We start from the raw sequence: 15,542 nt of genomic DNA on the forward strand, positions 1-15,542 counted from the left end.
ATGTTTCTCATTACTCTCCTGCTCTGTGCTGATTATGTGTTGCCATGGAAGTGGGCCCATTTATTGTTTAGTTTTGAACTAAATGTTATGTAAAAAAAAAAAAAAAAAAAGATTTTTTTCTAGGGATTTCATTTAGTTACTAGAGTGTGTATAGAAAAGGCTGGGTGTTCTACCATATTATAGTATATGATAGTTTAATTGGTAGATCAAATCAATGCAGCCTGATATTTTATTGGGGAATCAAAATGATCTTATCATTTTACTTCTTTATTTTTTAATTGAAAAATCTGGGGTGCATTTGAGTACAATATTTATTACTCAGACACCCCAAAATAAAATTGAGTGAAATCAAGCACTTTCAGAAGTAACCTGTAATAAACAAAGTCCATCTTTGTCATAGCATAAGCACCAATGTTTACACTGTTTTTCAATGCTTCCATGCAATGCATGTAAGGCACCTATTACTCTACACCTAAAACAAACAGAATAATTAATTTGGTGTTAAGAGATGAGCGTTTTCTACTGGTAACGAACTGCCACGAAGTATAAATCAGATTTTTACTTTTATGTTGAAAGTCTGTTTTACAATATATTTACCACTATCAAAAAAAACAACACTTTTCTGCAAAATTCACCAGTTGCACAATTCTTGTTAGTGTATTTCAAAAGAGCAGAAGAAATCTTATGTTTTTGAACAATAACAATATTTGTTGCTAACTTGTTGCAAAGAGATGAGTGTGTTTACTGGTAACCAAGTGCCACAAAGTGAACATCAGATTTTTACTTTAGCAAAATTTGCCAACGGTAAATGTCTTGTATCCAATCAGGTAAGCGTTATTTCGAAAGAGTTTATGTTTTATAAATGATAACGAGTTCAAATAGGTGCCATTAATACAGGTAACAAGTGGAGGACAGAGGAGCCTCTTACAGAAGAAGTTACACGGCTGTGAGAGCCTGAAATCTTCCTTTTTTTAGCTGACCAAATACTTATTTTCCACCATATTTTGCAAATAAATTCTTTAAAAATCAGAAAATGTGATTTTCTGGATTTTTTTTTTCTCCTTTTGTCTCTCATAGTTGAGGTACATCTATGATGAAAATTACAGGCCTCTCTCATCTTTTTAAGTGGGAGAACTTGCACAATTGGTGGCTGACTAAATACTTTTTTGCCCCACTGTATGTGTGTATATATATATATAATTCTACGCTAACAAGAACTGCATAATTCTTGTTAGCGTAAAAATAAGTAGTATTTCAAAAGAGCAGAAGAAATCTTGTTTTTTGAACAATAACAATTTTTTTTGTTAATGTGTTGCTAAGAGATGAGTGTGTTTACTGGTAACCAAGTTCTACAAAGTAAACTTAAGATTTTTACTTTTGCAAAATGTACCAACGGTAAATGTCTTGTATCTAATCAGGTAAGCGTCATTTCGAAAGAGCTTATGTTTTATAAACTATATAACTTGTTATTAATTTGGTTTTAAGAGATGAGCGTTTTCTACTGCTAACAAACTGCCATGAAGTATAAATCGAGATTTGTACTTTTGTGTTGAATGTGTGTTTTATAATATATTTACCACTAATGACAAAAAACTTTTCTGCAAAATTTACCAACTACACAATTCACGTTATAAGTAGTATTTCAAAAGAGCAGAAGAAATCTTGTGTTTTTTGAACAATAACAATTTTAGTTGCTAATCTGTTGCTAAGAGATGGGTGTGTTTACTGGTAACCAAGTGCCACAAAGTAAACATCTGATTTTCACTTTTGAGACGATGACATCAAGCTGTACGCCAAGAGCGAGCGAGACATCGACTCACTGATCTGCACCACCAGGACCTACAGCACTGACATTGAGACGTCATTGGGACTAGAGAAGTGTGGCGGATGGTTACAAAGAGAGGGAAGGTCRTCCACACAGAAGRGGTCTCACTCCCAGAAGGAACAATAGCAGACATTGAGGACAGTTACAAGTACCTGGGAATACCACARGCAAATGGCAACCTCGATGAGGTCACAAGGAAAGGAGCCATAGCCAAATACCTCCAACGAATAAGGCAAGTCCTGAACACGATCCGTGCGATAAACAGCTACACCTTACCAGTGATCAGATACCCTGCAAGAATAATTAGATGTCCAATGGAAGAGATAACGACCACGGATGTTGAGACTCGGAAGCTACTGACCATGCATGGAGAGTTCCACCCCAAATCCAGCACCCTGACTAAACACAAGCCGCAAGGAAGGTCAATAAGGCAGGTGATTCCTTGAGTTTTGGTTTTCTAAATTGAGGGAACCAAACCTTTAGAGAATCCTAAAGACCTTTATTAGAAATAAAGGCCCGTCTTAGAGGATTAAGAGGCAGAGCGACCACAAAGTTGATTTATTTGATTCTGTGAAGACGTTTGCAGTCTAAAGAGGAAATCCAACCCAATTCAGGAAGAATGGGTCTTAGTGGTTCCAGCACACAAGCAATCTCCTCAGGGTGAATTGTTTGGAATGAAATGCTGAACATAAATCTTTTGTTGATAAATTACAGGCCTTAATATGTTTAATTTTTCTTTTGTGTGTTTGAATAAAAAAATTATTTCTTAAAAGGATCAATCAATTAATTTTATTTATAAGGGACCCTTTCATACTAAAAGCAGCTCTAAGAGCTGTACCAACAACTAGCCCTCAGGTTTCTCAGACAAACTGTTCCACAAACAGGAGCCATAAAACTGGATGAATAAATGACTAAAACTATACGATCACGTAAAAGTTTAAAATAAGATCCATAAATATAAATATATATGTATAGAAAACAACAAGGAAAATGACAAAACAAACGCTAATCGATTTCTATTTGCTTTTTCTCTTTTCTCTCTGTCTGAGCCTCGCGCAGTGCATCTGACCTCTGACCTCAACTCCTCAAACCTGTCCTCCCATGGACCAGATGATGTCCCTCCTACAAAAGCAGCCGATGAAAATGATCGAGAAGGTCTGGAGGATCAAGAAGACAGAAAAGACCTCCAACACCTCCAGGGGACAACTGTCAGTCTCCTGTTGGGCATTTGGACTGAAAACTGTGTGAAACTGAGCTTTAACAACCTCTGCTGGTCTGCTGTCCAGTATCAGCGTAGAGGAAGAAAAGCTAAACATGCTTCAGAGCTGTGAGAGAAGACGACTGGCGAGTGACCAAAGCGGAGAGTGAAGATTTACACTTTTCTGACAGGAGGTAACAAATCCTCCTGAGCAGACAGACGATCTGTGTTCCTGTTTCTACGCTTTACCTACTTTCCAGATGGAAAATCTGCGCTTTCTTGTTGGGTTTTGAACGGACACTTATCTATACCATCACTGCACTAATGTATTTTTTTTTTTGTGGAGTTTCCTAGAAAACACATAAAATTAGGTATCTTAATTATAATCATTCTTAGTTGTTTGACTCCTAAGGATGTTTAAGAGTTTAGAAATTCATTCTTCCAGACGTAAGAGGACTCAACTTAAAATGAACTTTAATGTGTGGTAAAATTAAAACTGATAAGTTTAAAACTTTAGACTTAGTTAATTATGCATCAGGAATGCACAAATTTATGTTCGCCACCACATTAAAATAAGACCTTAAGGTTTAGATTAAACAAATGAACTAATTGACTTAATACGTACCTTTAGGCTGTAACACCAAAATTAAACTGCATAGATCAAAAGTGAATGGGGTTAACATAAAAGCATGTAATGCATGTGTAGCAACGTAAAATTTAATTATTCATAATTATCGTGTTAGGGAGGTATAAGGATTGAAATAGATGCTCTTATTTTGCACGGAAGAATTTGGGATTAAAATGATTGGTTATTTAAGCAATTGTAAATATTACTAAGAAAACAGTTTCCGCTGGTACTTTACTTCAAATACATTATTTCAAATTCTTCCTTTTAAAGTTTTGTGAAAGATGACAAAACATATAGATGAACGTCTCCATGGCAAGGAGAAACAATAAAGGGATGAATGGATGAATTCCGGTAGGTTTTTCGTATCCTGCCTATATGTTTTTGTTTCATCTAGGCAGGATACAGTCAATGTTTCAATGGCTGAATGAATATGTAATGTCTTAAAATGTATGGGATAATTTCTCACTTCTCACCATAAAAATTGTACAAATGTCCTTTTATATAATCAGTGGGGATGGAATAAAAATTTGACGTGTGATTAATACGTCAAATTTATTAATCACTGATCGTGACATATGAAATGCTTGTGAACTCTCACCAAAAGAACTATTTGGGTTGCATGTATAAGGTTGGATGTTGTTTTCTACGGCTCCATCAGAACCAGACTGTGTCGCCCATGTTTTGAATTCTTTTCCCTTGGTATAAAATGCATGTGTTGTCTCTGCCTGGCAGAGCTTCTCCATCCGGAATTGCTTCATGATTGGTTGTCCTACGAGCTCTCTGAGTTGTGCACAATTCATAAATAAACATGATTGAGTCATTTTACCTGAACAGTGCTTGGTAATAGTTTTTTTTTCCTTCACGACAATAAAGACAAATACAGATCACCGCAACTCTGTTTTGGGGCATTAGTACGTTGTATGACAGACTTTATTAAAAGCAGCGCAGCCGCAATGTGTCCACCGAACTGCGCAGATCACTGTGCGCCTGAAATGACAGGATATGATTCATGTACACTAATATTACAGCTTCAGTCTCACATAGTGTCGCTGCCAACATCTATTTAGCAAAGTTTAGTGATAACGAGTGTTAATAAACTAACATATTTTAAAGTATAGGCACAAAAAAAGCCCACAAGACATATTTTGTCCTGATTAACCGAAAAAAAAAACTTGTTTAACGACACTACAGACGGCAAACTAAAGCTTATAAATATATTTACATGCTGCCTGTCATGTAAACTAAAAACATGAAGTAATACAGCAGCTTAATGAAGGCCAGGTATAAAATAAATTAAATAAAGCTTACCGTAATTAGCGATGAAATAAAACACAAGAACGAAACTTCCACAGGTAGGATGTTTATAAGAAATCTGCTGAGTAAGCAGTATGTGACGCAGCGCATGCGCATTACCACAAGGTAGGACGGATTTAAGGGTAGCACAGATAGTCAGAGCATCCCCAAACCCCTATCTGACCTTACGGAGGGCGCAGTACAATGCTGCCCTCTAGTGTTTCACTTTGTGCTTTCTTCAAAACGTTTCTTCTACCAGGACCAGATGCCTCTGAGCTCATCTCCTAAAGTTCTTCATGGTTTATGGAAGTGGTGGGTGTGCCAAAGCCAGCATATTGAGTTTTGGGGAGGGGGATGCAATCATCACAAAATGAATACAGAGAAGATTGTTTTAGGCTGCACTATGAAATATGGCTGCAAGGTAACAGTGGGAAATAAATGCTGTTTTGTTTTTAGTTATGAATCCAGAAATGGACCAGTGTGATTAATAATATCATTCATGCGCTTGGTAGTAACTTGCTCCTTTTGTGAGGTAGGTAGGCAGATTTTAAAATCGGGAGTTTAACATTTTGTAGAATCAAAACATTTAATTAGAGTAAGTAAAACTTCAAAAGTCACATCAACTAAAGTACTTTGTCGTGTTTTGAGTTGATTTAGTACAAGAAATCTTGGAGGAGTTAGTAGAAAAAGTGTTCATGTGTGAAGGACTTTTGCCAGAGAATCCAGATCAGGTTGTAGATGTCAAACCAACCCCACTAATCAACTTTTCTGAATGTTTTCAGTTAAATATCGATCAATTCATTCTACTAAAGGGAGTTTTTCTTTTGATATTTTCTTTTTACGTACAGAGGCTAGTAGTACTTTGATTTTTTGTGTTTTGTTAAAAAAAAAGGTTTTGTTCTTGCAGCGTTTTAAAGATGAGGAAATTTACAGAGTTTAAGATATTTTTTCAGACTTGTCATTTAACTTTTTCTCAGAATTAAATTCCTGCCTGAAGGTCTTAATCAGTCGGTGGGGCTGTAGAGTCACAGCACCGGATCAGCCTTTCCTGCTCTGATTTCACAAACATGCCACAAATGCAGCACCTCAAATATTTGACATGTTTCTCCACTTTTTCCTATTCAATTAAAGCTGAAAAACAGAAATGTTTTTTTTTTTTTTTTGTTGTTGTTCTTCTGCATGGCTCTTTAGGCCCATCAGTCAATCAATCAAGAAAATTTTACAACACAGAATCAACAATCAAAACATTACATTAAGCCAAGTGCCATCGTTACATTCCTATTTGATTACGTTTCAAATACAACTCTCAACAGGGGGCATTTTTAGTCGAGATTCAAAGGGTGCCAGTGTTTCAGCAGTTTTACAGTTTTCTGGAAGTTTGTTCCAGATTTGTGGTGCTGGAACCTCTGTGAGCTGATCCCACCGTTGGCTCCATCATCATCTCTCTCTTTCTCTTGTGTTTGTTTTTCTGCAGATTGTTCTGGAAGCTGTGGCCTTGTGGCAGCATGTCACCACGGCACACACTCTCTGATCCTTCAGCGGCCCGGCGATCCCTGGAGCCCAAAGGGAAGTAGGGCACTGGAGGTGAAGCAGGATGAGTCAGGAAAACTGTCTTCCATGTGGATGACATGTGCATGACCTTTTCTTCTTTACAATGAGTTTTTTTTTTTTTTAAATAATTGTCCTCGGTCTTTTACTGTGACTTCTCTATTTCTCCATCAAAGTCCTCAAATTCCAAATTCCTGCATTTGGAGTTGGAGCTTTTGAAGAATGCGGCGGCCCTGCTTAATGAAGCCCCCGCGCCGCGGCTTCTCTCTAATTAGTCGACTCCAGTAATGGCCGGAATCTGCCGTCAAACAAAGCAGCTGAATACCTGATGGCTACCAATCATGCTCTCTTCTTATTCATGGGAAAAATACCAGGAACTTTTATTTCGCTGACTGTCACGGCCCCAATTAGGAGGGACGGCTCAGCGGGGCCGGGGGGGGATACTCCAGAGTGAAGTATCCCCCCCCTTTATTTAGGATAAATAAAGGGCATGCAGCAATCAATGTCTTACATTTCTTTGTTGACTTTTTTTGCTCTAAAAGTCCATTAATTGTGCCAACTTTGCATTAAAGTGTCATTCTTTACAAAATAATACAAAGTTGGCACTACTAGTGGACTCTTAATGCAATTTTTAAAGCAACTCTGCATTGAATGTGTCATTATTTACTGACTGACACTTCATGAAAACAGTCATAGACATAAAGACTCCTTCACATTCATAACAGGTGTAATATCATGTTTATGACAGATGTTATATCATGTTTATGACAGATGTTATATCATGTTTATGACAGTGTCATTTCAGTCTTATGAACGCCCTGTCAAATAAAGTGTAACCAAAAAAATAACACTGTGCAGATATCTAAAAAAGGAGTATGCTTAAATTGAAAATAACGTGCAACTGAGTATGTAGGTTGATTTACAAAAGGATAGAACAACTCTGATTATTACCTTTATAATAAGAACCAAAATTAATTTGGTAGCATTTGCTTTCATAATAGTTGTTTTTCACAGTTACTGGATGAAAATACAAATCCATAGAAAACTGCCAGAGGATAAAGATTATGAAAATATCCATTTAAAAAGATAAGAAYGATCCAATTTATTCTAATGAAACTTTAATGTTAAATGTATCCTTTTCTTGCCACGGCTCACTGACAGATTGCTAACGTAAGAAGAATTTAGATTATCCAGGTTTTCAATAGAGAAAAGTAAAGTCCTATACTATTTGGATAGATTAAATGCATGTAAAATACACATACCAATGTATTGTTTGATGTTTAGAGGTTAACTTTGTGACAGAGAACAACAATTAGCGGTCTGTTGTGTTTGAGAACTTCATCGTTCCTGGTAGGAAAAATCCATTGGAATAGCCCGTGGGCATTCTTACTTATGACATTGGAGAGTTCTCCCTCCAACTCTGACCTCAGAATCATAAAAAGAATAGAAATGTGCTTCAACAACACCAAATCCCACTGGTTTCCCCACAAGCAAGTAGAGCGTGGTTAAGCTAGGTGTGGCATCCCCAGACTTCAGTCCTGAGACGCTTGTAGTTATGCAAGCCAGATTACGGTTTTGATTTTATAGCTCTGTTTTCATCCATTCGCTTTCTGTGAAAACAGAGGAAGCAGTAATGACAGCTGTTCGTGTTTCTCTAATGTATTCCCAATCAGAGCTCTGTTATACTCTTTCCTGATGAATGACATGCCGTTATAAATCAGTCGTTGGAGCAGCAAAATGCCCTTGAAGAATGATTCCACATTCCGCTGTGTGATGCCGATTAAAAAACGCTCATGGTGCTTTAGGAGAAATGTCTTTTGATCATCACAACAAAAGGCCAGATCACTTGAGCAACACAATGGATGTCTCAGTCGGTGTGACCTTTCAGAAAAGAGGTATAGCGGTTCTTGATTGCATCTCATCGCCGTGAAATACTGCACACATGATGTCCAGTTGAGGAAGTGATTATATGAGGCAGACGGAGAAAATGCTACTTGCTAGAATGTGCTTCTACTATACTCCAAGCAAGAATGGACCTCAACATCAGTTACATCAAAACTGATCATGATGTAACTGATGTGAAAAACATCAGAGGGTAACATTTGTCACAAACGAATGAACAAGGTTAGTTCAACGTTGGCAGCCAACGTTTTATGGTGTTTTCCGACAGCCACAATGAAAACTAACTCCAAAGTTAGCTGTAAACTTGAGCCAACATTCCTTAAACGTTGTATCATGGTAAATAAAAATGTATAAGTGAAGTGACACATGGTGTAGCAGTGGAACTGCCAAATACAGAGAATTAGCTCTCGACGCCCACGGTATACTTAGCTCAAGACTTTTGCTGCATTTCTTTCTCACATCTTCTATCTGTTTCTGGCCTCATAATTGTGAATGAAAGCCACTAGTGCTGCAAACTTAAAAATATATATAAATAGAAAGTTTAACCTTTAGCCTACATTTGAGCTGCATTTTCCACTAACTAGTGAAAAGTTACTAAAAAGCTAAGTTGAACCTTTAACCAACATTGAATATTAATGGATACTTAAAAGTTAGCTGTGAAGTTTAGCCAACTTCAAGCTAAAGGTTAAATGCGTCCCCAATAAATGGTTAAACGGTTACTGAAAAGTTACTGTAATCTTCAGCAAATGTTCTCTAAATACCGTCAAATTGTTATTTAAATGTTAGCTGAAACCTTAAGCTAATCTTCTCCCAAATAATGCCCAAAGGTTAGCTATTCTAAACTTTACTTCTAACATCTGGTTAGCATTCTCTGAACACTAGCCAAAGCTTACCTAAACATTAGTTGAAACCTTTAGCCAATGTTCTCCAATAGCTGCTCTGGCTAAATGTTAGCTATAACCTTTATCCATTGTTCCCTGAACACTGATTAAGGGTAATTAAACGTTGGCAGTAACCTTTACACAATGTTCTTCAAACACTGATAAAACATTGTTTAAACGTTAGCTGTAATCTTTGGTGTTCTTAAAGTTAGCCTTTTTTATAGCCAATACTACTAATGGGAAATTAGTGAGGCTGCGTTGATAATGAGCCATGTAAATGTGTCCGTACTAATCAGATACACTTAATTTAACTAACACAACATGCAACTTAAAAATTATTGTCAATTGCAATAAAATGAGGAAAAAATGCAAAAGTGTATAAAAGATCTGTTTAATTTTCAAACTTGATTCAAAATAGAGATCAGAAAATACAATTACAAAAGTCCCCCAATTTGCATAAAATTGATCCTTTTGGAATGTCTTTCCTGAAAAAGCTGAATGGGAAAATGTCTTTCTTTCTCAATGGAATATGCATGCCAGCTATATGCACACACACACACACACACACACACACACACACACACACACACACACACACACACACACACACACACACACACATGTACGCACTCACTCACACACGCACTCACACACACATTATCAGGAGTGTTCTCTCCCCTCTGCCCAGCTTGGGATTTGCTGGTCAGTGACATGCCTCCCTCCGCCTGGCTCTTTTTAGCCCCTGAGGAGGCAGGAATACCGGACGATTGGTACGGACATCGCCGACGGCAACCGCAAACAAGAAAGTTTTCCCTTTAAACACCGTCTCATGACCGTTTCAGGGAGACAGGCGTTTCGGGTGGACTGAGCCGGAGGCTGATAACCCGGGACAGAGGCTGTGACTCGGTGACAAGGAGAGCTGGGGGACGGAGCAGAAAGCCGGCTGACCCGCTACTGCCTTACCTGTCCACAGGTAAAGTTTTATTTCATCTACCAAATTAACGCCAGCTATCAAGTCATCCAAAAGTGTTCCTAAAGTCTTCTAGAAACAGAAACTTGAAGAATTTCAATTACTTTTTCTCCCACTGATTGGATTTTTAATGATGCAGTAAATATAGGAGTGTGTGTTGACAATGTCTGTATGCACATGTAAGATGAGTTTATTTGTATAGCACATTTCAGCAATAATGTAGTTCAAAGTACTTTATAAAAACATAACCAGCTAAGACACAAGCAATAAACATGACATTTTGTCAAATTCATCAAATATGTTGATCAAAGTGCCATTGATTATGGTTCAAAAGCAACTCCACACAGGTGGGGCTTCTTCGTGTTGTAACTTCAGGTTGGTTAATAAAGTTGTTCACATTATTTCTTGCACATAAGATGCCAGCTCAGGTCTTTGACCGGCTCTCCCGTTAACGTCTGACCTTTCTGACCCCAGCTGAGAACTTGTGTCACCTCTAATCTTACAGCTCTGATTGTCGGACCACCGAGTTGAGCCCCGTGGACACTTCCTCCAGCTGACGACATGCGTCGTCTGCCTCTGGCCTCCGTCTTCGTGTTCCTCTGGTTGGCCGAGAGGAGCCACTGCACCGGCAGCTTTCAGGACAGCATGCGGGAGCTCCACAACCGCTTCGCCGTCAGCTTCTACCAGACGCTCACCGAGGCGGAGAACCGCTCCAACCTGATCGCGTCCCCAGCGAGCGTGTCCCTGTCCCTGGCCCTGCTGCAGCTCGGCGCCAGGGGCAACACCCGGGCTCAGCTGGAGGGAACGCTGGGATACAACGTGAACGGTATCTAGGTTTAGGCGGAAAGGAGGCGATAAAAAAAATAAATAAATAAATAAGTGGGCGTCGGACTCGCGTTAGCAGCTCATTTTGGTGTGAGAAGTGGAGGGTTTTTGTCGGTGGCGCTCAGCGCTGTTGGTACCAGGTGGCGTGGAGCGGTGCTGCTGCTGCCGGTTGGCCCCCGCAGAGCACAGTGGTGTCTGGAGCCGTAATACCGGCCTCCACACCAGCTCTAATCTCATTAACCACTCCTGCGGCTTGGCCTCAGGAGACGGGTCAGGAGGCCAATGTGTTTCCTTACCAATAAATGTGACTGATGAGAATCTTTTTCTTTTTTTTTTTTTTCTTCCTCCCAAGGATATTAGCTAACAGGTTAGCTAGAGGTGAGATTCAAGGAGGGGCAATTTAAAGGGGCCATAAAAAAAATTAGAAACTGAAACAAAATCAGAAAAAAAAAAAACGTTTTCAAACATTTTTTTTCCTTTTAGTTTTAAATTTTTTTATTTTCAGTTTAAAAATTTTGAGTTCAATTCAAATTGAAATTCAAGAATACTTTATTGATCCCAAAAGGAAATTAAATTTTTTGTTGTTGTTGTGGCTAAAGCCATTTTTAACAATTAGGAATGTGACTATCTCCCTAAAAAACAAACAAACAAAACACAAGTCACTGTAAAGCCTAAAACGGATAAGGTTAGTCATTACAGGACAAAATTAAATGTACACTTCAGACAAAAAACTTAAATATTCTACAACAAGCTTCTAATAATGGTGAATAATGGAGAGGAGATGGTCTTTGTGTTATTTTATGTTGAAATGCTCTTACCCTCTCAGCTTCAAACAACCTGCAGACTGCAGCACTTTCCAGCCTGAATGCTGTTAGTTTGATGGAGTCCTTTTGGGATCTGCTGCTGCAGATTGAATGTCGAAAGGTTTACTTAGGTTTTAAAACATATTTTCTCACAGAGAATGAAGTGTATTTCAGTACCAATAACAGTAATAATTGCTTTTGAACAACAACAAAAAAAGGCTAAATAAAATCCAACCTCTGCACCATCTCATATGACTTGTTTTTCCCCTGCAGATGCTCAGGTGCGAGACTCCCTGCTGCACGCCCAGGGCGACGTGAGCAACAGCAGCCAAGGGGCGTGGCTGCAGCAGACCTGCACGCTGTTTGTCCAGAGCGGAGTCCGACTCCTGGCCGAGTTCACGCAGCACGCCGCCGCCTGGGTCGACACCAGCGTGGTGCGAGCCAACTTCAGCCAACCCGGTCTCGCCCGCGGCCACTCGGAGCCAACGGGACACGGCTACGGTAAACCTGACCGCTTCATCAGCCGCCATGGCAGCAGCAGCGCTTAACATTTGACATTAATGACAGTAATATGGAGGTTGAGGGTTGCTCTGTGACGATTCTCCGCTTGTTTGTCTGGAAATGCACGTTTGTGGTTGTAAAGTGATGGAATGCTGTCGCAAGACACTAAACTCAAATCACAGACACAATCACAAATGGGACTTTCTTCGTAAATTCCCCTTACAGAGTTGGAGGCAGCATCACTCACCACGGATCTGTAAAACGACAACCAGCTGCTATGCTGACTGAGCAGAGTAGAGGAAGAGCTGGAGACAAGCTGCTCCATTTAGCACTTGTCTTGCTTGAATACGATCAAAGAGAAGCGAAGTCTGCTGATAAAACTACTGAGCTGTCAGCACCGGCAGACATCTCAGCTCTTTGGAGACTTGCTATTGCAGAGTCATGCGAACCAGTCCTCCTCACACACAAACACAGCAGACTTGGATCTTAAGTATTGCAACTGCAATAAGAAAAACTCCACTGTTTCTCCAGGATTCCTGTTTCAATCAAGCTCACGCTGATAAGACAAGGACCTAAACTGTCTTGTTTTGTTTTCTTCAGATGGGTCGGGGTCTCTCCAGTCAGGAAGCAGCAGCGGGGAGCTGTCCGGCTCCGGCGAAGCCCAGGCAGAAGCCGTTTGGTGGGGACAACGGCCGCAGGTGACGCTGGTCAACACGGTGGCGTTCAGGGGCGTCTGGCAGAAGCAGTTCATGTTCGGCAACACCCAGAACCTGCCCTTCGTCCTGACTGACGGGAGCGCCGTCAAGGTGCCCATGATGCACCAGGCTGGAGAGGTCAGCTTTGGTAAGAGCACATCCTCCCTTACTGGCTGTACGTCAATAAGTAAATGTTGATGGAAAGAGGCCTGGTTTCGAGTTTTGTCTCCTTGCCAGATGGTTACCACCAGACGTGGGTACGGTAGCCAAAAATGTTAAGAGTAGCACTGCTTCACATACGTTTACTCAAGTAAAAGCAAAAAGCAACCATCCAAGAAATTACTCAAGAGTAAAAATAAAGGTATTTGGTAAAAAGTTGCTGAATTAGTTGTTGAATAACTGATAAATTATTTTGGTATTTTAAGGACCAAAATGACAACATTTAAGATGAATAACATGATTATAAAATATTTACAAATCAGTTTCAGTATAAAAGTTATGACACTTTAACAAACCTGCAGGTGTGTGTGTGTCTTGTGAATGTTTGGTTAAAACAAGCTTGTTCTTCGTTCAGTTACTCAAAGTGGGTCGAATGTCCAGACGTTTTAGTCAAGTAAAAGTAACGATACTTTCTAGTACAATTAGTACAGCGTAGTAAAAAAATACCCCTAAAAATACATGTTTTCAAAAAATGTCTAAACTGGTTTTGTTAACTAATGAACTAGATCTCTGAGGTCTTCACAGAACAGCTGCATTTAAACTGACACAGGTGCTCTTGATTGGCCACTGAAAACTATGTACTACACTGTATTTGGTCTAACCACTAAAACCCCAGTAATATATATTGAAGTTTATGGGTGTAATGTAGCAAAGTCTGAAGAAGCTCCTTGTTTTTGGGGATTTTCCCCCTCAGGTCAGTTCAGGACATCATCGGACCAGCGCTACACCGTGCTGGAGCTGCCGTACCTGGGCCGCGCCCTGAGCCTGCAGGTGGTCCTGCCCAGCGACAGGAAGAGCCCGCTGTCCTCCCTGGAGTCCCAGCTCACCGCCCACCAGCTGGCTTCCTGGGAGTCCGGCCTGCGGAGGACCAAGATGGACATCTTCCTGCCCAGGTGAAATCCCTCGTTCTGAGGTTACAACAACTAGAACCCAGCTCAGACTGTATATGATGTTTAATTTTATTTTTTCAGATTCAGAATGCAGAACAAGTTCAGCCTGAGGTCAGTGCTTCCTGCTCTGGGTGTCAGTGACGCCTTTAACCCGACGGCAGCCGACTTCACGGGGATATCAGGTCAGTTGATTGATTCCTCGTGCGGTTTTAACAGAAAGCCATTTCCACAAGCGCCGCTGATGGCCCCTGCTCCGTTTCACTTCCTGCAGTGGAAGAGGGTCTTTATGTGTCCGATGCCGTCCATGAAGTCAGAATAGAAGTTACAGAAGATGGGACGAAAGCAGCTGCTGCAACAGGTCGGTAGCGTCATGTCTTGCTGAGTACCGGAGTCAAAATGGCGGATGGATGTTTAACGGTTAGTTTTTATCATTCCAGCAATGGTGCTACTCAAGCGGTCGCGCGCTCCCGTTTTCAAGGCGGACCGGCCATTTTTGTTTCTGCTTCGCCAGGTTAACACGGGTATCTACACTGTGAATACTCTCCACCTCCATAAAACACAAGTAGCTCCTTCCATTTCTCGTTTCAGGATCCACCGATTCACATTTTTAAAGGGCTGCCATCGCCATTTCTAGTAGCCAAACTCATAAATTGTGTCCCAACAATATTTAACAATGAGTAAAAATGTGAAAACAAATTAAACTCTTACAGAAAGGCGGAAATTGTAACAGTTTCCATTCAGACTCTGGATTCATGATGGAACAGAAAATTTATGAAGTTGCGGTATTTAAAAAATTATATTTGGCGACCTCTAGTGGATGGAAGTTAAAATCAGTTTGTCGAAGAATAATATACTGGAAAAACTTAAGTATTTTTGTTCCACTTTCCAATGCAAATATCTTAATACACTTGAAATCAACAAAACTAACTTACAAGTAACTTTTCAGCAAGATATAGGTGATCGTTTTAAGTAAAATATTCCTTAATATTGATATTTCACTCATGACGAGACAGATTGTAAAAATCTGGGTAAACCAAAAATACTTATTTTTGTTGTTTTTGCAGTGAATCACTTTTTGTCTTCAGGCTTCTTTTTTTTTGGCAAAACATTTGTGTTTTTCATTTCAGGTTCCATCCTGTTTATGGGCAGAATAATGAACCCAGCAGACCAAGTAATGTAACCCTCCTCTACGCCACCACCCCCAAATCGCACCAATCCATACCAACCAGTTTCACCCTCTGTATTTATTTATGGACCAAACGGAAGATACGAGGACACTTCAGGAAGAGGGATGTTATTTTTGTAAATACCTGTAAATAAAATTTTAATGTTTTTACACAGTGGGTGTGTTTATTATTTACATT

The 15,542-nt window shown here is 39.7% G+C and overlaps 1 protein-coding gene and 1 long non-coding RNA gene across 2 annotated transcripts; both read left to right on the top strand.

The window, feature by feature from the left end:
• Positions 1-2,834: 2,834 nt before the first annotated feature.
• Positions 2,835-6,911, top strand: LOC103478609 (uncharacterized). Its single transcript, XR_535821.1, has 3 exons — positions 2,835-3,217; positions 6,419-6,574; positions 6,669-6,911. It is a non-coding gene; the product is annotated as an uncharacterized LOC103478609 (long non-coding RNA).
• A 3,022-nt stretch (positions 6,912-9,933) lies between these two features.
• serpine3 (serpin peptidase inhibitor, clade E (nexin, plasminogen activator inhibitor type 1), member 3) lies at positions 9,934-15,518 on the top strand. The gene is made up of 9 exons (XM_008432579.2): positions 9,934-10,248; positions 10,751-11,071; positions 12,147-12,374; positions 12,975-13,217; positions 13,983-14,181; positions 14,260-14,360; positions 14,450-14,536; positions 14,616-14,699; positions 15,306-15,518. Exons 2-9 carry the CDS (start codon positions 10,807-10,809, stop codon positions 15,356-15,358), a joined length of 1,260 nt encoding a protein of 419 aa, XP_008430801.1. The 5' UTR covers positions 9,934-10,248; positions 10,751-10,806; the 3' UTR covers positions 15,359-15,518.
• The last annotated feature ends 24 nt before the right edge of the window (positions 15,519-15,542 follow it).

This window comes from Poecilia reticulata, linkage group LG2 (assembly GCF_000633615.1).
Source record: "Poecilia reticulata strain Guanapo linkage group LG2, Guppy_female_1.0+MT, whole genome shotgun sequence".
NCBI lineage: Eukaryota > Metazoa > Chordata > Actinopteri > Cyprinodontiformes > Poeciliidae > Poecilia > Poecilia reticulata.

Bases quoted from the DNA above. Each gene is read 5' to 3' on its own strand.
- serpine3 (XM_008432579.2), top strand. From the start codon at position 10,807: ATGCGTCGTCTGCCTCTGGCCTCCGTCTTCGTGTTCCTCTGGTTGGCC. The intron at 11,072-12,146 runs GTATCTAGGTTT...TTTCCCCTGCAG, and splicing joins GCTGGGATACAACGTGAACG to ATGCTCAGGTGCGAGACTCC. The intron at 14,537-14,615 runs GTCGGTAGCGTC...TTATCATTCCAG, and splicing joins GAAAGCAGCTGCTGCAACAG to CAATGGTGCTACTCAAGCGG.